The sequence below is a fragment of the Cupressus sempervirens genome, chromosome 7 (genome assembly GCF_028749045.1).
Source record: "Cupressus sempervirens isolate cs-2001-9-10 chromosome 7, ASM2874904v1, whole genome shotgun sequence".
Classification (NCBI taxonomy): domain Eukaryota; kingdom Viridiplantae; phylum Streptophyta; class Pinopsida; order Cupressales; family Cupressaceae; genus Cupressus; species Cupressus sempervirens.
This window is the reverse complement of record NC_143124.1, coordinates 585,442,427-585,466,339: the sequence shown is the minus strand read 5'-3', so window position 1 is coordinate 585,466,339 and position 23,913 is coordinate 585,442,427. Positions and strand designations below refer to the sequence as shown.

Below are 23,913 nucleotides of genomic sequence, written 5' to 3'. Positions count from 1 at the left end.
CATATCTCATCTACAATGAGTAAATTTTATCTCTATCATATTAGGTACTAACTTACCCAATCAATCACAAGGTATAAAAAACACCCACTTGGCTATAAAGAAAGAGAAGGTGAAATGGGAAAATCTGATAAAGATCAAATAGCCTTTAGGGACCAAGACCTAGACTCAAAAAGAAAAGAGGACTATACTCACTTCATCTATTGCACAAAACTAGCTTTTTTCTGATGGGTTAGAAAACAAAAAGTGCAACAACACAACCCAAGCTCTTTATATAGCCATATAAACCACAAGTCAACTAGTCAAGCAATTAATTACATTATAGGTCCAACCTTGGAAGAGTAAACAAAAACTAAAGAAAATATGAAAAAGACTACATTTTCAGTAATATTTAGGTCCAAAACTGACCCAAGAACATGTCCCTAACTTAAAAAGATCTCATTTCATCATACATAACATGAAATTGGCTAAAAATTGATACCTAAGGAAAACAATGATATCTCCCAACTCCGCATAAATTAAGACTTGCACTCTTAGGTGAAGATATTAATTTAGGTCCTATTTAATCCCAAAAATTATAAAAGTTTGATTAATTAAGTATCAATGTCTAAATGATGCACAAATAGCACATAGAAAATAGAAAATATAGCTCTCTAGCAGCAAGGTAAAACAACTCTAACTTCAACACAATCCATCGAGTCCTTATGCACTCATAGTAGAAGGTTCAAAAACATGTTTCAAACACATTCCTAAACTCACAAACCATAAGGTTCATGAAATATTTTATTATTATAATTTTTTTTTAATGTAAGATTGCTTAAAGCCCCAAGATGCTCCTATATCATACATCAATGGGCTCCCCTAGCAAAAGGTTGTATGCAAGTGGAATGTAAAGGCCTCAAAACACCACACCATTTTCCATGAGAAAAATAAGAATAGGTAGCTCAATAATACCCTTGGATGAAAATTCAAGTTTATCATAAGCTTTTATAGTTATTTTACACCTAGGGTCAATAGCAAATTCAGATAACCTCAACTATTAAACAACACTAAAAGAAATAATGTTCAACCTTACACCATTATCTATTAATACTCATCTGACTTGAGTATAATAGATTTGAACCTCAATGTGTAATGCAAGATTATGTGGGTGACTAAGAAATTTTTCATCATCTTTGGTGAATGTAAGGTAATTTGCTGAGGATATGTGGTTTTTCATAGCTTGGAACTTATCTGTGTCAATATCAATAGGAACACTAATTGTGTGCAAGGATTTTTCTAATATCTCCTTGTGCAAAGGAGACAATTGTAAAAAATCAAGGATAGATATTTGAGCCAGGGTTCATTAAAACTGATTCACAAGATCATAATTGGATATAGCAAAAGTAGTAGTTTTCATAGAAGATGAGGCTTGTTTAGAATTATCCACCATTTTAAGGACGACGTGGTTGGACTACCCACTAGTGTTTAGTGTCTCACCATGAGAAGAAAAGAGGTCTTCTACCCTAAGTAAAACCATAGGTCTATTGTTATCAAAGTGTTGAGGGGGACCATGGGTCCTCAAGATTATTTTAGGCCTTTCATCATCTGTGTCATCATTAGGATCTTCATCAAATTCGGGCCCCATCATGTAGACACTCTCCTCAATAGGTTCAAGAATGTTTATGACATTGTTGGTGTTGGTATATGCATAATTTATCTTAGTGGCATTACCCTTTTTATTTTATTTTTGAAGTTTCATTGTGTTCATAATATGGGATAGAATCCTTGAAGGATTTATGATCAAATTTCTTAGCCAACCCATTAATGACAACCTTTCCCCCATCAATGAGATCTTGTATCACATCCTTAAGCTTAAGACAATGTTTCATGTTATGACCCTTATTTCTATGGTAATTTTAATAGTGAACATCTCTCCACCAAGGAGGTTTAACAGTGGTGTCACAGGGTCTTGAAAAATTGGGCAGCATTATGAGCTTTTTAGAATGAAATGTCTTCAATATCACATCATATGAATCAACCAATGGGGAAAAGCTACGCCTAGGCTTAGAGGACTTGGTGAACCTAGGTCATGAATTTGAGATATTTTAGAGTCATTACATATTATTTTCTCTTGTTTTTAGTAGTGAGAATAGCATTACCCAAGTGAAAAGTGGGTTCTTTTGTCATAGGAACATCTACCACCCTATTATTAACAACATATTTCTTTTTATTCCAAGACTCATTTTTATCCTTTCCTTCACCATTGCAATTTGTGTCCTTGTTCAACTTTATTTCACCCTTCTTAAAGGTAATATCTTAAATATGATAAGCACTCTCAATCATATCATTGAATGTATTGAACACTTGTTTTCTAATATCATAGTATAGTTTAGGTACAAGAGTGTTAAGAAATATATCAATCTTCTTGTTCTCAATAATTTTTCATCCATATCTAGCATGTAATATTCTCCATCTTTGTAAGTAGTTAAAATAGTATTCTCCTTGTTTTTTCTTAATGTTTCATAGATCTAACATGGTGATGGGGTGTTGTATATTGTAAGAATAGTGTTGAATGAACCATTGTACAAGGTCATCAAAATATTTGAGAGGTGGGGAGATCTTAGTGAACCATTTCGTGGCTTGTCCATTTTAACTCCTTGTAAAGAGCCTCATGAGATATGTGTCTTCTTGTACAAAATCCATGCTAAGAGAATAAAATTATCTAACATAATAATGCAGGTCACCATTTCCATCATATTTATCATATTTGAGAACTTATATATCCCTTGGAAATGACATCATGTGAAGATTTTTGTCGAAGGGAAGAGAACATATGGTGTCAAAAAATGAGGTCTTGGGTTTTCTTTTCCCATTTTAATGTGTATAGATTTATGTTGTATGTCTTGGACTTGCTTCTTCAAGTTCTCACTTTCATTTGGTTATCTCTTTTGAATGATTCATTGGACATTAAACTCATGGGGTATCCTCCAACCTCTATTTATCATATAAGAAAAGTATTGATCACCATTTTGTTATAGTTCCTTGAGCATGAGCCTTTGTAGGAATTCATCTTGTTCGAACCTAATGAGTTCTTCACTAGTAACTTTGTTATCCATTTTTCTTTCATGATGTGAAGGTTGTGGGCATCTAGGTGGTGGTGCATATCCCTCAACATGTGATCTTGGAGTTCTTGGAGGGGTATTATTTCCATTATTTCCAAAATGTGTATGATTTTTCAAAGGGGTTGCCAAAGGTAGCATTAACATTTTGATTCTCAAAGTCATATGCGTAAGTGGCTTTGAGTTTTGTTGTTATGAGCATTATTTTCTTCATGATAAATTGTAGTTATCCTAGAGGCTATATTCCTAGCTTGTTCAAATTTCTCTTGGTCTAGCCTAGCTTGTTCATATTGAGTATGCCTTATCCCTCTTTCAATGTCCTCTCTCCTAATATGGAAGAAATCATCTAAGTGGCAAAGTCTCTCTTCTTGATTCACGGTGAAAGATACACTACTCTCATCTCTAAGAGTATCAAGGGTATCAAAAGCACTACCAAAGTGACTAATAGGGTCATACCAAGTGGTGAAATTGTCTTCCTCAACCTTGTCAAAAATAGGTTTGTCTTCAAAGTTTTTAGACACCTAGTTGGATAATCCAATTGTTCAAAACTAAACGAAGGATGAGTACCTTTACTAGATTGTATCCTAGTTGTAACCATCATGTAATAGAAAATTCTTATCTTGATAAGATGACACAAAGCACTTGGAATTAAAACTTGTAAAGTCAAGATGTTCACTTGTCAAGAAATATACCAAAGATAATAGCTTGTCAAAAGTGTCCAAGAAAATTACAACACTAGTGACTTGATTTGGGAGGTGTTGAGCTGTCATTTTGCACGATGCTTAATGGCAAGAATCATTTTGAACTCCTCTCTTGAAAAGCTAATCCAGGATCAACTCCAAGGTTCCAAGTGATCTTGTGACATACTAGAATTCACTTAGTTGAAGATTAAATTTGTTTTTCAAAAAGAGGCCTTTGCTGGTTCGAACCTGTTAGAAGTTGTAATCTTTCCTTGGTATATTTATAAACCAAGGTTAGACCTTCTTTCTTTATTGTTATAATATATTAGGATATAAGCCAAGGTATCCTAATATATTTCTTTTTTGTCCTTTTTCCACTACATCTTATTTTTTCATCTAGTGGAATATGTGAGGACACATATTTATTAATTTAGATTATTCCTCCTTAAGAGGAATCTCACACTTGGCCTCACACACTTATGAATGGTGGCATTCATAGACATGGGAGTTACATTCTAACTCCTCTCTCTCATCTCTATTTAAGAGATGACCCTCCTCTCTCATTTCTAATGAGGTTTCTTCCTCTTCTCAATTATTGTATGAGCATTTCTCTCTTGCTCTCTCTTTCTTTCTTCTTAGGCTTTTCATGCCTCATTCATAATGTCACAAGGTGTTTTCTTTGCTTTCCCCTTTCCAAATATCTTGTCTCATGGTGTTGGATCTTGAAGCTTTCTCTCTCCTATCTTAAGGTAATATCTTTTCATGCATTAACTCACTTAGATTCTTTCCTGGTATTGCTTATTTTCATATTTCTTTTTCCATTTCTAACATGGTATCAGAGCAGTTTAATCTTTGTTTTGAGTGTTTGCATGAAGGCACGATTCGAAGGAGACTCTTGAGAGAGATTTCACTAATTTCTTCTTTAATCTTCTTAAGTTGGAAGAAATTAATTTATTTTTTTTGGATTTGGCTGGTTTACCGCCAAACTCGATTAACTTTTGTTTGCTCTAATTTGTGCAGGTTACTTCTTATTTTCTATTAGTTTTCATCTAACCCCCTTTGGAAGGCTTGCCGCCAAAAGGTTTTCCTTATTAGCAACTCTGTGCTCTTTTGATATTTGTCTTTCCTGTCCTCCCTTCAGCTTATGCCTTTTATTAGCATTCTAGTTTCCTGCATAGGTTTGGCTTACACTTGGGTTTTTTGGCCTTAAGTTTTTGGCTCCTTGTCAAGGACCATTTCAACTCTTTCTTTTGTGCATGCCTTTTGACATTAGCTTCATGTTTCTCTACCACTTGACAGTCTCGATTTGTATTTGGGTTTACATTTGCAACTTTTATTATTTGGGGGCTACAATGTGTCCTATCATCCTCCTCTTTCGATCGGATCGACGTGCCTAGACGCACCTTAAGGCCAAAAACAGGGGCATTGCCCCATCTCTACCTCATGGAATAAGTAAAATAACTATGTCTGGTGCCCACGACCACACATAGAGAGGGCAATGCATTCTGTAGGTTCTATGGCTAGTGACTTTGGTGGGCTGAGATAAATGACTGTACATTGGAAGGATCAAGGCTAAAAATGGATGTGGGTGAGGAAGAATATGCCAAAGCCGGAGCGAGCTGGTAGGTGGCAGAAGAAAAGATGAGATCCTGCTATCGAATCCTCAGATGAGCAATGTATGAAACAAGAACGATAGTGGAAGGGAATGGGTGAGAGTTTCTTTGCCTCAAAATAGCTTGCGTTCACAAGCTTAATCTTGCCTTTCCACACTCTAGCAAGCGTCATCGCCTTCTTCTTAGCATTAGCTGGCATATTCTCCACCTTGACAATCGCCGGCAACATCTCGAGAAGCAAAATACCAGCATGCCTTCACTGCAAAAATAAGGTACGCTCGTTGTTTGACTTTTTCTCTTCATTGTAAAACCCTTTGAGAGCCTTCAAAACAAGCTCAACCACCTTGGGAGCTGCCTTGAGGGCCCTCGATGCCTCCTCGCGCAGCGTCGAGAGTTCTTTTTTCTTCTCCACTAAAAAATTCAGCAAACCCTTCGTGTCCATCTTCTCACACAGAGTTTTGAACTCAAAACGTGGCTTCACGTCCTTGATCTTCTCCGCGCCGTTTTTAGCATCGGTCGAACTCGAACCCTGAACAGCTGTTTGAGGATTTGCGCCTTTTGTTTCTTTTATTTTTTATGCCAAGCTCTTGGGAGCACTTGTTCATCAGCTCATCTAAATTGTCAAAGTGATCTTGAAGCTCCTTCCACTGAGCTTTGAAGTTCACTAGGGCGGAAGTGTGAGCTTCTAATTCCTGGTAGGATTTTTGCAGGAGCTCTCTCTTTTCAGGCACTGCATCCATCGCTGCTGATATCGAATCTGCAATCGACATACCCTGTCGAATTCCCCTCCTAATATTTTAGTAATGACACTGTAACCTTCTATGTCATACAATTGGGGTGTACAAAATGCTCTTCCTGGGTATTCAAAACCCTAACCCATCGCCTGCACTCGCAACTTTGACTACTGGCCACTTCTCTGGAATTCTATAGTTGTCGATATGAAAGGGCATGCTAGCTAAGCCGTGATCTTAAAACAATGTCTTCTCTAATAAAATCCTATGATTTGTAATCTGGAGGATGAAACGTGCAAAGGTTTCTGTCTTTGTAGCAGAAATTGCAGCCATGGAGGTAACATTTTCTTTTCTTGCAAGATTCTTTTTCTTTTTTTAGCTCTTGACAGAGGCATCATTTGTTTTTTATCATTGCCTTTTGTCAACCTATTTTTGACATGTAATCATTCATTGTCAGACAGCTCAAACACAAGTGCAATATTTTACTTTAAATCTCTCTTACTCCTTTACGTGGTTTTAAGTAAAAAAAGGAGAAGTTAAGGATAATTTTTTTTAGTATTAAATATTAAAACTAATCAAAGTTTTATTATTTTTTTAATATAAAAAGTTAAAGAATTTTAAAAAAAATAAATATCCTCATTTATATTTCCTTTATTTTGCCATAATCTAGGAGGATTCTTGTCTTTGTTGGTGGGCCCATCCTTATATCTTCTCACTTGTGTTCACCTTGCATGGAGATTTTAACTGATAATTTATGCTTATTGCTCTTCCAAATACTTCCTTTTTATCTCAATTATTCAGGTTTATGACTATCTTACACTATTGCCTTCATTATTTAATGATTTGAGTTAATTGATCTATCTGCACATGGTTGTAGTTTTATGCTTTTATAGCATCGTTCCATGCCCATGTTGGCACTTTATGGTTTTATACCATTGATTTATCTGATATTTTTTGTAAGTTGCATCGGGAGCCAATTTATCAAGGTTAACTATGGTGGACCCGACAGTTTTAAACTGACTCATAGTTGCCTTATCTGGCCCGTGGAGTATCCCTCCAACTAATAATTGGTGTGCACTTACTTCAATGAAGTTTCCCTCCATTTGTTCCTCAATGCGAGGATGATATTTTATGGGGATTATATCTTGGATTTTGATCTTGGATCTTGATGGATTTCTTATTGTTAGAAGTTGTAATCTTTCCTTGGTGTGTTTATAAACCAAGGTTAGACCTCCTTTCTTTATTGTTATAATATATTAGGATATAAGCCAAGGTATCCTAATATATTTCTTTTTTGTCCTTTTTCCACTACATGTTATTTTGTCCTCTAGTGGAATATGTGAGGACAAATATATATTGTAATTTGTAATTTATATTATTCCTCCTTAAGAGGAATCTCACACTTGGCCTTACACACTTATGAATGGTGGCATTCATAGACATGGGAGTTACATTCTAACTCCTCTGTCTCATCTCTATTTAAGAGATGACCCTCTTCTCTCATTTCTCAATGAGGTTTCTTCCTCTTCTCAATTATTGTATGAGCGATTGCTCTCTTTCTCTCTCTCTTTTTTCTTAGGCTTTTCATGCCTCATTCATAATGTAACAAGGGGTTTTCTTTTCTTTCCCCTTTCCAAATATCTTGTCTCATGGTGTTGGATCTTGAAGCTTTCTCTCTCCTATCTTATGGTAATATCTTTTCATGCATTAACTCACTTAGATTCTTTCCTGGTTTTTCTTATTTACATATTTCTTTTTCCATTTCTAACAGAACCAATTGTGGATAAGATGACCAATCTACTTTTTGTTTCAAAATTAACCACAAAAGAGATATGTTTTTTAGTATTTTGCATTTTTAAATGAATGCAATCTAATAATGCAACTATATGAATTCCTAATTTAACCAAGGGTTAGCAAAGCAAACAACAAAGATAGGGTAATAAGAAATTTAAACAAATGATTTGAAAACTAAATCCCTAATGGACATAAGCCACAAAAACAACACATTTATGAGTTAAACCTTTGAAAAGATCAGTAGGTAACCAATGAAAATAGGAGCAATGCTCCCTCAATTCCATGTATGCAATCATAGATAGGAATTCAGTAACTATAAGATGTTTCACTTTTCATTAGATTGCAAGGTCACAAAAAGTGTGCTCATGTGAGACAAAAAGCTATATAGGAACAATATGGTGATCTCTTCTCTAACTAAGTATGTTAGTAAAATTTGTAATCATGTGGCAAACACTAGAACTAAAATATTGCACAATAAAAATAACACAATAAAACTATTGGCTCAATTACACTTCATGAACATACATTTATAAAATATAACACACTCAAGCAAGAATAACTACACTTCGAATGCAAGCACCAATAGCATATTTTATTGCATCAAAATAATAGCCCAGAATACATATTACATTCCTAAATTTATAAGAAATCTTCTCCTCAATTTGTGCTGAGATTGAGAGATCTCTTTATGAAACATATGCTTCTAAACTAATAAAACAAATCTATTTATGTACAAACTAACTCTCTAATTGGTGCTAAGTAGGACTCCATCCTTATTTATATCATTTAATGGATGCATGAGCCTTTACATGTCTTAAAACAAAGAAAGAATAAGAAAATAAGAAGAAGAAAGTTTTTAGATGATGTAGGAGTCTCTAGAGATGCCAAAAATAGAAGCTCAATCTTCTCTGGATGTTTGTAGGAGTTAAATTGCAGTCAAAATGTGTTTCTGATGCATGGAAAGCTATGAATTTGTTATTGGCAATTAACTGTCAATGCACCTCTGACTTCTTCAAAAAATTTGGCACAACTTTAGAGAAACACACCTTTGGAGTAGTTCATCTTGCACACCTTGCACACCTTGATGAAATTTGTGCAAGGTGCTCAATTGACCAAAAATTCAAATTTCTTAGTTTTGAAAATAGTTTCTGGGTTTTTCTTAGACAAGGTCTGGGAGCACTCTAGTGTACTTATTTTGATCCTTTTTATGATTTATACCTCTTTATATCCAAACACTTTCATACTTTTGAACTTCTTTAGCTTCTTCTATCTAAAACTCTAAGGCACCCGTGTTGAATCTTGTCATTAATAGTTGCATAAGATGAGAAACCTGTTTTGGTTCATGTGTCTAACCTTTGTATCTTTGATCTTTGTAAAAATTGCTCAATTTTTTGTTCTCTCCATTTTCCTAATCCTTCTTGATCAAAGACCAAGTGATCTAGATTATCTAAAATGATCAAATGTCGAAAAATTTTTCATATTTTTTAAACAAGATTTTCTAGGCATTTTTAATTGGTTTTTTCAGAGGTCTTCTACTCAAAATTTCAAGTTGAAACTTTCATTGGTCCCTAAAACCAGGTATTCAAAGGCTCATTGTTTTAGGGATTGAAATTAGATTTTTAGTTCTTCTTTCCAATGGTGTAAACAATTTTGAAGTCTGAGTTCTAGGTTAAAAGTTATGACCTCGACAAGTTAAGGATACTTTTTCATTTGCACAAAGAAGAAAATATTAGTTATTTGATGTTAGAAGACCCAAAAAAGGACTCCCTAAGACTTGGACTAACAAAATTGGGTCAACACTAGACAAAATAGATAATTTTCCCCCAATAACCTAGTTTTTTTAACACCAACACACTCTGAAAGGTGCACTAGGTATGTTAATTTGCCTTGTAAAATTGGCAAAGTGCACACCAGCACACATGTGCACCTTGACAAGGTGTGCATGCGTGCAATTGCACACATGTGCATCTGTACACTTTATGTAAGTGAGAGAAGGGGGTGGGGATTTGACCCTTTCAAGGTGCGCACCTATGCATGTGCATGGGTGCATATCTCAAAAGGAGTCAAGTGTGCACTTGTGCATATAGTGCACCTATGCACCTTGGATGGGTGTGCATGTGTGCTAGGTGTGTTAGTGCACCCTTTAGCACTAAAAATCACCCTTTAACACTCAAATTCTCTAGTTCTAATCTCTAGGTTTCTCAGTTAGAGGATCAGGGCTTGACCCAGACTCCAGGTGGAGTTCCCAAAATGACCCAGGCCTCGAACTAGGGGTCTGGGGGACAAAAAAATTACTAGGAAGTCCCCATTTTTAGGAGAAATGGGGCTTGCATTGTGAAACCACAACAAGAGTTAGGCCAGAATGCCAATAGAAAATAGCCAAAGAAGTAGGATAAATGGGTTCTAATAAGTGAACAAAATATGAAATCAAGTTTTTACCCAAGGAGCCAAGATAATATTTTCAGCCTAAAATATGGCTACACATGTAAGTTTCAATCTAGGGACACAATAGGACCAACTAAAAACACACCTATTTAGCCAGAATGTAGTCAAAGTTTAGATTTTATAAGCAATGAAATAAGGTGAAAAATCTCAAAAGACCAAGCAATACAAGTTTAACAAATAATATTGTGTGATATCTTTTAGAATATGAGTGTGATAGAATAGGATAGTATGATAGTTTTTTAGAGGTAGTACATAAAAATATAGTATAACCATGTGATATAGTTTATATGGTAGTGTGATAGTTTTCAAATTCCAGAAGTATCATAAATACTTCTTAGAAAATAAATATGATAGAAGTTCAATGAAGACAACCTTTTGTGACTTTGTGCCTAAAATGCCTATGTTTTGACTCAATTTTGGATCAATTTAGGAAAGTTTGACTATTGTAGAAGAGTGTTTTCAATTGGTAATAGAAATGTAGTGTTTTGAAAGTGATTTGTGGCACAAACACACATCTTCAAGAAATTGGACAAGGGACAAAGCAACCTTTCCAATACAAACAATTGGGAGGTTTCAAACTAAAAATCCTATGAAGACTATCATCATGTGTATGTTCAATAGATTTCCATGGGTCTAGCACAAATCAAAAACATGCCAAGATATATCTACCTAAAGGCCATGGTTAAATACTCAATACCTTTTCCCACACTTGATGCCGCCTTACCTCACACAAAGTGGTTGTCCACAATAGTTATTGGTTTTCTCATGGAAGTCTTATTAACACAACAAAAGGGACACATTTGGTGAGTGTAAAATCTTGGGGTGATCCAGGTACTTCACTAGGACCAATCTCTGCACCAAGATATTGAGTGGCTAAAAAGGTTGGCCTCTAAATCATAGAATATCTAGAAAGGATCATATTCATAATACCCCTCTTGTACCTGATATAGAACAAAGGCCTTAGGACTACAATAGTACCTTAAGCATACCCACCTAGTGATTTACTCATGGTCCTAATCTAACAAGTACTTTTACTAAGTGAATTCAAGTGTTATGACCCCCAAGGCTTTGGCCTTTTTCAAGGGGTTTGTGATTAAAGCGGCTTGGGTTAGCTAGGTTTTGTTTGTTCCCACTTTAGATTATTCCTATTGGTGTCTTTCCACCAATAGAAGGCCCTCTAAAGGTATCAATCTCACTAAGATATTAAAAGAATGGGTCCACACCAAGGAGGTCAATATTTCTAATTCACCCTTTAGGTGAAGAGCATACTCTACTACTCCTTGATGTTTCCCCCAAACACACTAAGAAATTTAATTAAAACTACTAAAGAGTGGAGTATCCCACCCACTTTCCTGGTTCAATGAAGGGTCAAAATTTATGATTCACCTAAAATGTGAAGAGATACTCTCCTACCAACAATGAACCCTTACTTGTGAGTTGTATATGTCTAACAAAAAGAAATAACTAGTTTATTGATGCACTTGAAAATGAAAGAAGACACAAATTTTTTAAATTTTTTTAATTTTTTTCTTAGGTAGACCTATAAAAAATGTTAGTAGCCCTTTTTTAGCAATGTCTTTTAGAAAATGAGAAAGAAAGAGAACCTAAAAAATAACAAGGGTGAGGGCACAAAATGATTAGTAAAATATGAAAACCACCCTACAAAATCACTTGTTAGTAATTGTTAAAGAAACTAGAAACCCAAAACTCAAAACTTTTAACCAAAAATGAAAACTAGAAACCAAATTAGCTAATAAAAATATACTATTTAATACTTTTTTCTACAATAGTATTGTATATTACTTCCCTATATAGCTAGGCAACAATTTTCACTAGTGTGATACTTTGTATTAGACAATGTGATACTTTATAGAATAGCCAAGTGATAGAATATGCAAGCCAGTATGATGGTGAAACTAGCAATGTATCTTATCTGTATAGAAAAAAGTATCATGTGATACTATAAAAGTATCACATGATATTTCTGTGTGTAAAAATAAAAACCTAAAACAACAAGCTTAAAAAGTGAAAAAAATGAAAGATAAAGAGCTAGAAAAGGTTGTCTAGCCCCATGGTATGCACCAATAATATATACCAAAAAGTAGGTACACTTTTATAAACCCTTATTCTTGAGAATACCCATGAAAGAGAGTGTCTCAAGAAGTGGCTTATAGCTTCCTATCTATGATGTACAAATGCTATGACATGATGGCTCTCAAATGAACTTGGCTTATGAAACCTTTGCAAGGTGCACCATAGAATGGAAGATATAAAAAATGGGAGCAAGAATGGTAGCATCTAAGAATCACTATGTAATGTAATACAAGATGATAGCTAAACTAAATGAGATGCAAGATGTAAGCTAATAAGTATGAAATATTACAAGGTCTCCTATTTAAACTAGGTGATCTAAGCTATGAGCATAAAATAAATTTAAATTAAGAATGCCATGATGCAAGTATGAAAAAGAAAATATGAGATACAAATGCAAGAGTACTACAAAGTCCTTCAAAGCTCCAAAGTACTTAGAAATCGTGTAGTGTGATGGAGGATACATCTTGAGTGATCCATGGGCACAAGCATCTCACCTAATCAAGATCAATGGTGGAGTTCAAAAGGGTGAAAGATATGTGGAGGTGAATGAAGATTCCACCCACCTTGAAAAGTGTACACCCCATATGAGACAAAAAGGTTTTTCTTTTATTTAAAAATATGAATAATGATTTATGTGTGCACACTTAGGATAAGTGGGAAGTGGGACTCTTTATTTAATTAAAAGGGAGTAAGTTATTTCAACTAAATAAGAGTCTTAGAATAAATTGGTCAAACCATAGGTTATAATCAAATATAATTTTTTGAGGATTTGGTTAAAGATAAGCAATAGATAAATTAAGAAAAAAATATAAAAAGGGGGTTAATACTCTAGATGACCATTTTTGGGTGATTACAATAATAAATCTAGATTATATATATATATATATATATATATATATATATATATATATACTCTTGTGTCTTGGAAAGTGTACTATAGTTACACCATTCTTCTAACTTATTATTTTTGGGATCTTCTTCATATGCTCTTCTAAGGGAGAAAGAAAAAACATTGGTTTTTTCCTTGTTAGTAGTTCTCTTGATATGTTTGGTCTTGGTCCTATTGTTACCATTGCATCATTCTCACTAAAAAAAAGATTTTCTTAAAGAAGAATATGAAGATCATTATTGATAGAATTAAATCACGTATTGTTGCATAGAAAGTTAGGTGTTTATCTTTATCTAGAAGAATTCCATAGGTTAAATTATTACTCTCAACCATTCCTAGTTATTATTTCTTAGTTCTCCAAGTACCTGGTGGGGTTATAATGTAGCTTGAGAAAATTATGCATATTTTTTTGTGGAGCAACAATATGATAGGTGAGTCCAAAATTCCTTTGATTTTCTTAACTAATATGTCATTTGGAAAAGAAGTGGGATGTATTGGTCTTCCAAATTTATCAAAGAGAAACAAGGCATTTGAGGCTAAGTTGGTTTGGAAAATGTATAAATGCCCTCATAAGAAATGGTGTCATCTCATGCAAGAAAAATACCTTGATTCTTGTGACCCCACTCATATTTTAACTATGACTACTTCCCCTATGGGGTCATCCATATGGAACTTCATGGTTTCTTCTTAGGATTTGATTTCAAAATAAGCCACTTGGGAATACATAATAGGGAAGGTGAATTGTTCTAGGATAACTCACGAAATGTTCATCTAGCTCTGTTTCAAAACTATTTGCTGCTTTTTGTTATTCAAATTATGAAAGACCATTGGGTCACTAGAGTGGTTAATTAGATTTGTGTAGTGAAGTTATTTTCTTAAAAGGTGTTGTGAAAAAATCCTCTAGACCTTCCTATTTTAGTAAATTGTAAGGGTATTCTTCGTGAGATCGTAGCATCTAGAAGAGTGATTATTTTTGGATGCCAAGATAAGGTCATTTGGGAAGTGTCGAAGACTATTTATTATTCAATTAAATTTGGATATATTGTAGCCTAATATATAGGGGATCAAAGAAGAAAATAGAGAGCTTTTTTTTGCTACAGTAATTTGGTTCTACCTAAAGAAGGTTGATTTTCATTGTTAGCATTAAAATAGAGGATCCTCACTAGCGATAAGTTAGAAAGACTTAATATTGTGCAACCATTTCTATGTGTTATATATCATATAGACTTTGAAATAGTTGATCACTTTTTTTTAAGATGTGGCTTTGCTTAGTATAGTTGGTTCTTCCTTATGGAGAAAGTTAATGTTAGTATGCCCCTTCCCAATATGGTGTGGGATTTTTTTCAAGATTGGCTGATATTATCTCATTCATCTTATTTCTCTAGTTTGTGGAGAACTATTCTAGTCACATTGATTTAATTGATATGGTGAGAATGCAATAAGTGCATTTTTAAGAATGAACCCTCATCAATATAGGCAGTTCTAGAAGGAATAGAAGCTTCAATATCAAAATTGGTTGTTTCTCATATTAGGAATAAGTGAGCCCCTTCTCATATCTTATCGTGGGATATTTTGATTTTTGAAAATTGGTCAAGGATGCCTTCTCCTACCTTCCTAATAAGTGCAAGTTGTGACACAAAAGTTTCAAATAGAGCTAAGGTCAAGTGGATTCCTCCTTCATTATCTTAAGTCAAGATTAACTTTGATGAATCAACTAGAGGTAACTAAGGTAAATTGGGGATTGGAATTTGTATTTGGGATTGCATGGGTGATGTGAAAGATATTCAAGAAACATTAACTCCTCCTGGCACAAATAACATAATTGAAGCCCAAGAACTATAGTCAGGTTTGGTTCTAGCAAAGAAACTTCAATTTAAAAATATTCACATTGAAGAGGATTCTTTGATTATAGTAAATGCATGTGTAAGTAAGAAGTCAGAGAATTGGAGATTGGCATATCTATTAAGTCACATTTGGTATATTATGGATATATTTTCAAAATATATTATTTCCCATACATTTATAGAGGGCAATATGGTGACTAACATCTTAGCAAATATGGGGTGCAATGGTATGAAGCTTATACTATTGATACCTCTATCACAAAAGATTTAAACAAGTTTGTTCAAGTGGTAGAAAGTGAATATGTTTAGTCCTAGAATAAGTATTGATTTATGATTTTCAAGTTGTTTGTAATGGCTATGTTATGTAGTAAAATTTGATGCTCCAAATTTTTTGGTCTTGGGAAATTTATACTATATGGAGTTATGAATAAGGGTTTTCTTTCTAGTTCTTTCCCTTGCGAGCTCTTTGAACTAGTTTATTATTAATATATTATATAGTTAAAAAATGCTTAGCATAAGAAAGAGATTATCTTACTTCCAAAATTATTTTTTTCTAGATTTAGAGGTGTGTTTGTTTTGTACCATTGTAATACTTTTATAATTCAATTTTATTTAACTAATAATAATTTTTAAGATATTATAAATATATTAGGTAATATCTTAAGTAGTGCATGTTAGGAATTGAGGATAATGTTGGCACTTGAATGAGTTGTAGACATGTTGTATTAATGGCACATTTTTTCATTGATGACAAAATATGTTTTTGTATTCATGACATACTTGGATTTTGAATATCATAGGCTATTTATCAATAAGCAAGGACAATGGATAAGCAGTAGAATGAGTATAGACATCATGTCTATGTTCTCTATACTTCATGTATTGTTTTGATTTAGTTATAGACTAATTACTGAAAATTGGTAGCAGGGTAGTAAACAAGAAAATATGATAGAGAACACAAATTAAGGTTGGTGAGAATGGAAGGTGGTATAAGACTTGCATGTGTGTGTATGTTTAGAAGTGAGAGACATTCATATTATTCTAAAAAGGTTTCTAGTGTGTAACATGAGATGCATTTTATTAGCACTCAACTATGTTATTCTAGCATGTGGATCATCAATGTAAAATGTAATATTATTATTGTTATGTGTGAGAAAATTAATGTGATGATTGTATTGATGTTTATGAAGGTGTGTATACATTATCATGGTCCTAATAAATTAACTATATATTAGGGAAGGTCTAACAAGCCAACCTAATTAGTTAGGGAAGGTCTAATAGGCCAACCTAATTAGTTATTCATAAAGGGTATAAAGAAAAGTTTATCTCCTTGATTGGGAGATATGGAATATATGCATGACATGTATGATATGCATATGATGCAAGCCTTGATGCTCAATTATCATAGAAGAGAAATAATGATGTTGGATGATTGAGTGGACATCAAAGAAATTATTTTGGTAAGTAAGTTGTAAATCATTCAATTCATGTTCATTGGATATGTTATGCTAAAAGTAGTCTCTCACTTTTTTGGAGCACTCAAATAGTAGACCTACTTATTCTTCTCAACCTGTAACTAGATTAGAACCTTCTAACAAGGGTTTAAGGTCTCCTAATAGGGATTTGTCCTTTAATAGGAAATTTTGTACTAAATGAACTTTATTTGACTCCTAACAAGGTCACATCCTTTCATAAGGAAATTATATATTAGTACATTATCTTATGGGTACCATCCCCACTGGTGTTTTACCTCTGATCAAGGGTTTCCTAATTAAAAACTTATTGTATTATGGTATATGGATTCTTATTATTGTACATCATCATTTAATTATTGGTAATCATATTTATAAGATTGGATTTAATTATATTTTTCACTACTAATTCACACCCTCTCTCAATTATGTGTATACTTTACTTCTTCACAATAAAATTCAAAGAAATAGTCATAATAATTTATTATATCTCATAATAAACATACAATGACATATGAGATCCTCCTTTGAAGTTCCCTATGATCCTTTATTGCACACTATATTTATTTACAAAATAAGAAAGTAATTGGGCCAAGATATAGCATACAATGAGTATATTTTGATGATTGATATGTTTTATTTATGGACCTCTCAATAACTCACATTAACTCTAGTCATAATGCCAACCCTAATACTAATACTAATTGAATGTTACCTACCCTCATCCTATCCCTAATATTAATTTAAACCTAACTAGAACACCAAATTTAATCCTAATTTATCCTTATTACTAACTCGGATACTAATTCAACTATAATTCAAACCTTAAGCCTTATTCTAGTATGTAATCTTATAGTTGAATCCTAACACTAATTGTAACCCTATTTGAAACCCTAAAACTAACCTTAAATCTAATCCAAGATTCTTTTTAGAATGAAATATTTCCAGTTCTGGTAATAGACTACATTTGCACTCTACAATTTTTTTCCTTTTGGATTCACGAATCTGATTGAAATGTTTTAAAACTATATAAATTATTAGATGATGTGTAAATAATTTTTATAATATATATACCATACATATCAACTTTTCACATTTGGACTTAGTAATTTTCACTCTTTATTTACAGTTTCATCTAACACATTATTTTTATCATTTGATAACTGTTTGATTGAAATTAATTTTTTTAACTATATTTTTAAATGATTATCTTTTAAATCAGTATAAAATAATTAAATTTTGATTATAAAATTTTACAATTGTAGTTTTTTAAATTTATTTTCATATATATTATTCTTCCAAACTATTTGTATTAATTAACTAAACTTTTTTATTTTTATAAATTAATTAGTATTTAGTAATTGATTCAAATGTGATGACCTCTTTTATACATAAATATAATATTTAGTAAATTGAAATATTATTTTTCATCTTAGAAGAAAAAAATATTTAAAAGTTTAATAAACATATTTGTAAAAAGGTGATGGTTATTAGAGACAGTTATGTTATTAATTACTTGGTGTTTATAGTCATTTGATACTATATATCTCTTGATAACCCATCTACAAATATTTAAGAAATTTATATAAAAATTATTTTGTCACTAAGACTATAATTGTCACTTACCTATCCCAATAGTCAATTATTTCTACCCAATATAATCTACAATCACTAGGATTTCAAATCCCCAATTGGCTCTTGACACTGCAATATATGTGCAACCCTAACAGTCAAGTGAATTTATTTCCAGTAAGTGAATATGAATATGAATTTTTTGGGTGGAAAATTGCTTGGAAAAAACTTGACAAAGAGAAGAATACTCTCAACATTAGTCAATAGTTAAAGAATTTTTTGTAAAAACCAGCGACAAATATTTATTGAGTTTGTACAACAATATTTTGTGTTTGTCAATGAATGTGCAATGTGTAATAATTGCTTCTAACATTCCATATAGCTCTTTTTAGAATGATTAGAATAAATAAGAGGGCAGTATTGAATTAGTTTTCCTTAGGTCTAGGTGGACCAATTCAACTTTAAACAATTTCAAAGAAATTAATAAAACTCATAAATCCACATAGTCAATATAGAAAATCAGCAATAGTTCAACTTATCCATATCAAAACCTACCTCTCTATTTTAGTGTTAGTCAAATTACAAAAACATATAATAGTAAAAATCATAACACATGAAAACAACATTCACACAACTGTGACACTGGGATTTAACATGGAAATCTAATTGTTAAAAAACCAGCAAGTAGCATGCTACCACTCTTTCACTCTTCTAAAGTGAGCTTGTTTAAGAGTCGGCCCTATTAAGGGTTACAAAACACACTATTAGGTGTGACCTTGTTAAATGATTTAAAACACCTTGTTAGGAGTGGCCTTGTTAGAGCCCTTCAAAAACATCCCTTAAGAATGTCACCTTGATTAAAGGGTTTACAACATGATCGTTAGGTCAACCTTCATTAAAGGATTTTTACAACCACAATGCTTAGAAAATAATAGGTAGGTTGATCTAATAAATTATGACTCACTTTGGATATTTAGATCTCTTTTCATCTTATTCCTAGTTCATTGAATGGTCTTCATCATATTCTCCATCTCTAATCTACTTGGCAACACCTCAAGCAATCTCACTTTCACCAACTCTCATTTTTCCTCTACAACTCCTATTCTTCCACTTATTCTTCATAAATTTTCTAGTCCAACTATAAAACATCTCATATGCCTCATTAGATAGATAGGTTTAATCTTTTTCCACTTAAATATAACTGTGGATCTTACTTAGGGTTTGATCAAATCCATTGAATACATTCATCATTTTGTCTTTCTTCTTCTTTCCTTGAAACTTTTGGAAACTTCTCATTGAATCTTTTCCTTAGATCTCTCATCCATCTTAATTCATTCATTAGATATGTTAGCTTATTGATCCTCATCGTTAACATATTTTGACTATTCTAAAAATTCAATTGTGTCAACCTCAAATCTTGATTCTTTCTCAAACTACTAATGTGTTGAAACTCAATCATCACTATGTTCTTTGTCTTGGTCATCACTATGTAGCTCAATCACTACTGATCTATCTCACTCAATTTGTACAGGCTTTCTTGGTCATCATTGTGCTTGGTCACTACTTCAATTTTTTCATCTTTCTCAGTCACTACCATCACTCGGCTAATACTATTTTTCTTAGCTAATACTTAAGTTGCATAATCTTCTACTTAGTAATGCTTAACTTATTTATTGACCTAGTAACATGTTTCTTGGTCAATCTAATGCTTTACTTAACTTCTTAACTTGTATCAATCATCTCTTCTACACTTCAACACATCTTTCTTCTACACTTAATAAAATGATCAAACAACATATTATCTCAAGTCAAATACTAACTAACCAAGTTCCCTTTGCAGTCCCATCATACTTACTCCTCTTAACCACTTTACTAGTTCATCTTTTTATTTCTCTTTTCAAATCCTCTTTATCAATCAAATAATATGGCATTGTACACTATTATAAAAATGACTTGCTAGTAAGGTTTGACATCAATGACAATATAACAATTATTCCAATTACAGTTCCAAAAATCTCTCTCTTTGGAATTGATGGTAACACCTTTAGTTACCATCTAATGGAATTTTTTTTTTTCTATTTTCACCATAAATTCCCTCTATGTAATATCCTTAGTTTCATTCTGATTCTCATCCATGCAATGTCCTTAGTTTCATTCTAATTTTCATTTATCATCCATATGGATCTCTAATATGCTCCCTTTTTACCTCTTTACACTTCTCCCTCTATGATACCAAATGATATTCTTCATTTTGATACTAATTGTATTGACTTCCTCATTGACATATACCTCATTTCATTGGTAGATTTTCATCCTCTTTAAATATTGAATGGTAACTTGGCACACATCTCCCTCTTTGAAAACAATGCTAAAGACTTTATCCTTTGTACTAACTAATCTTTGAATTGTGATGTGAATATCAGGATTTAACTGTGTGATTTTGAGTCAAACTCGATGACCCATGTTTCATGAGTAGTGATTCAACATGAATCCATCTCTCATGAGAATAAATGGAACACTTAACACTCATTGGATCTAGGTGATGCTCACAGGGGTGGAGCATCACCTAGATCCAATGAGTGTTAAGTGTTCCATTTATTCTCATGAGAGATGGATTCATGTTGAATCACTACTCATGAAACATGGGTCATCGAGTTTGACTCAAAATCACACAGTTAAATCCTGATATTCACATCACAATTTGACTAGCTGTGGAAATCATGTCCTACTTATTAATCTTTGAATTATTTCCCCTTCTTTTATTTCTTTCTTTTTTTAATCTTTGTCCTTGAATATATCACCATGTGCCTACTTACAACTTTATCAACTCATGTTATTTTCCCTCTTTTCAAGAAGCTCCTGAAGTGTGATCTCTTGAATCTATTTGTAGGATATTCTAATCATAGTAATTAATTCATTGTTGCATCCCTTATTAGTTTTCTTCAAATAGGGGAATGACCCCTAACTTACCTCTTAGATACATAAATAAATCTATGTAATTCCTTAGTGAATATATCTACTATGTGTTCCTTTGTATTCACATATTCTAGTCTTACTTCTTTGTCTTGCACTAATTTACTTAGGTAATGATACTTGATTATAATGTACGTTGTCTTTTTGTGCAACATAGGTTCCAGCCAATCAACATCTCTATAAACTTTCAACTCAAACTTGTCATTCCTTTTATACCATAAACCATAGTCTTATTTCCCTTTAAAATATTACAATATCCTTTTAACAACCATCCAATGGTTCTCCTTAGGATTATTGAACAATCTAACAATCCCAATAGCTACTACAATGTTAGATCTTCTATAAACAACATATTGCAATTTTCCAATCATTGACCTATATAATGTTTGATTTACTTCAATTGAATCATTATCCTTTGAAAGTTTATGTCCAATAATCATAGGTCTTCCAACTAGTTTGTAATCTTCTATTACAAAGGTCTCCATTATCTCCTTAATATATTTTGATTGTGTAATGTATATACCTCATTTTATTTGATAGACTAGAAAACCAATAAAGAATTACATCTATCCAAACATTGACATCTCAAACTCTTTCTTCATCTCATTAGTAAATTATTTGCACATTAAATCTAGTTCTCTAAATATAATATCATCAACAAATATTTCAGCAAACAATATCTTCTTATCCTCAAATTCACTTTTCAAATATAGATTGTCATTATGTTCTTACAAAACCATTTCTCACTAAAAATGTATGTAATCTTTCATACCATACTCTAGGGGCTTGTTTCAAATCATACAATTCTTTTTGCAACTTACATACCATGTTCTTCTTGCTAGGTTCAACAAATCCTTCAAGTTGTTCAATGTAGACTTCTTCTTCCAGCATTCCATTCAAAAATGCAAATCTAGCATCCATTTGATATACCTTGAATCCTTTGTAATAAGAATATGAAAGTAATATTCTTACTCCTTCCAACCTTATAATTGGAGAAAATGTCTCTCCATTGTCAATTCATTCCTCTTGTGCACATCCCTTACAAAATGTTCTTGCTTCATTCCTTGTGACTTCACCTTACTCATTCAACTTGTTTATGAATACCCACATGGTTCCAATCACATTCTTATTCTTTGGCCTTGGTACCAATGTCCATGTTTTGTTCTTATATATTTGATCAATCTCCTCATTCATTTCTCTAATCCAATCTTCATTCTCCAATGCATCTTTAATTGTTCTTGGCTCAAACTCGCATAATAGACATGTATCATTCTTCAACTTACTTCTTGTCATGACTCCTAAATCTTTATCTCCAATGATTTGATTAGGTTTGTGGTGTCTTCTCACATATTCTAATAAAACATGTTCATATATTCTTCTCCTTGTTTTAGTTCACTTGGTCTAGCTTTCTCATCTTCTTCAGGTATTTTTTTGTTGTAACTCAGATTCCTCTATTTGATGTTCTGTTTCCTCTTTCTATAACTTGGCCTCTATAGAATGATGCTCAATAAAGCTTCTCTATTGTAATTAGAAATGTCTATCTATTATTGCTCAATAGCTTCTTTCTCTTTCTTAGGTAAAGTAATTGGTTATCCTTCATATGTTGGAAATGATTAAAAAGATCATCAGATTGTTGGAATGATCATATGGAACTGGTAAAGAATGTTCTGAATCATTGTTTTGTCATTGATGTCAAACTTGCTACTTGCAGGAATGACAATTGCTTTAGTGATCCAAATACTATCAATTAGTTGATTAACAAGGAGGAGGAAATCAATAATATGTAACTAGAACACCTAGAGAAAGGTTGAAGTTATGATGTTGGAATGAAGTACAAGGATCAGTCAAGCAATTGATGAAATAATGACATACTCTAAGACACAGAGAATGGGCACATTGAAACATATCAAAGATATAAGGTTTTACCTAAGACATATGTAAAGCCTAACTAAAGTTCATTAGAGAGGAGTTGAGCAAGCTAGTAGGTGCCAAACGGATTCCTAATTGAAGCCGAGCAAGTTCAACTTCAAGTGCCGAGTGAACTTTAGATGTCGAGTGATATAGAGTTTATCAAGTGCCGAGTGATATCAAATGCTAAGTGATATAGATTTTATCAAGTGTCGAGTGATATCAAGTGGCGAGTGATCTAGAGTAATCAGGTGTCGAGTGATATAGTTTTATTTAAGTGCCAAGCTATCTAGGAAATAGATGTCGAGCATTAAAAAACCAATAGTGCTAAGTAACACAAAGATGTCGAGCATCAATAAACCAATAATGCTGAGTTGTTGCATTATTTTGATCATCAAAGATTTGCCAGATCTAAGCTGACAAGGTTGTTATCTAGAAGTATATGAATTAAATGGAAGATAAGAATGATGAGCTGGTGGCACAGAACACCATGTAGAATGTTTTTGAGGTTACAACTAGAACCTAGACGAAGTCTCTAGATAAGAACAAGATATGATGTAGATACATTGTATCCTACCTAATCCATTTGAAACCCTACAAATTGGAGAGGGAGTATTGAGCGGAAAAGAAAAAAAATTAGATTTCTATTTAAGGAGTCATAAGGTCATGAAGAAAAGAGAGAGAGGTGGTCAAGAATGAAAGCATAATTGCTGAAGAAGGTGCTAAGGAGAAGAAAGCACAGAAATACTGTTTGGATAGACAACCACAAGGATGATTGCATTGGCATGATGAGTAAGAAG

At 32.8% G+C, this 23,913-nt stretch overlaps 1 protein-coding gene across 1 annotated transcript; it reads right to left on the bottom strand.

Moving 5' to 3' along the window:
- Positions 1-5,647: 5,647 nt before the first annotated feature.
- On the bottom strand, positions 5,648-6,161 carry LOC149548120 (FRIGIDA-like protein 2). The gene is made up of 2 exons (XM_089794228.1): positions 5,972-6,161; positions 5,648-5,928 (listed from the first exon to the last, which is right to left on the bottom strand). Exons 1-2 carry the CDS (start codon positions 6,159-6,161, stop codon positions 5,648-5,650), a joined length of 471 nt encoding a protein of 156 aa, XP_089650354.1.
- Positions 6,162-23,913: the final 17,752 nt, after the last annotated feature.

Bases quoted from the DNA above. Each gene is read 5' to 3' on its own strand.
- LOC149548120 (XM_089794228.1), bottom strand. From the start codon at position 6,161: ATGTCGATTGCAGATTCGATATCAGCAGCGATGGATGCAGTGCCTGAA. The intron at 5,929-5,971 runs GCATAAAAAATA...ATCCTCAAACAG, and splicing joins CAAGTGCTCCCAAGAGCTTG to CTGTTCAGGGTTCGAGTTCG.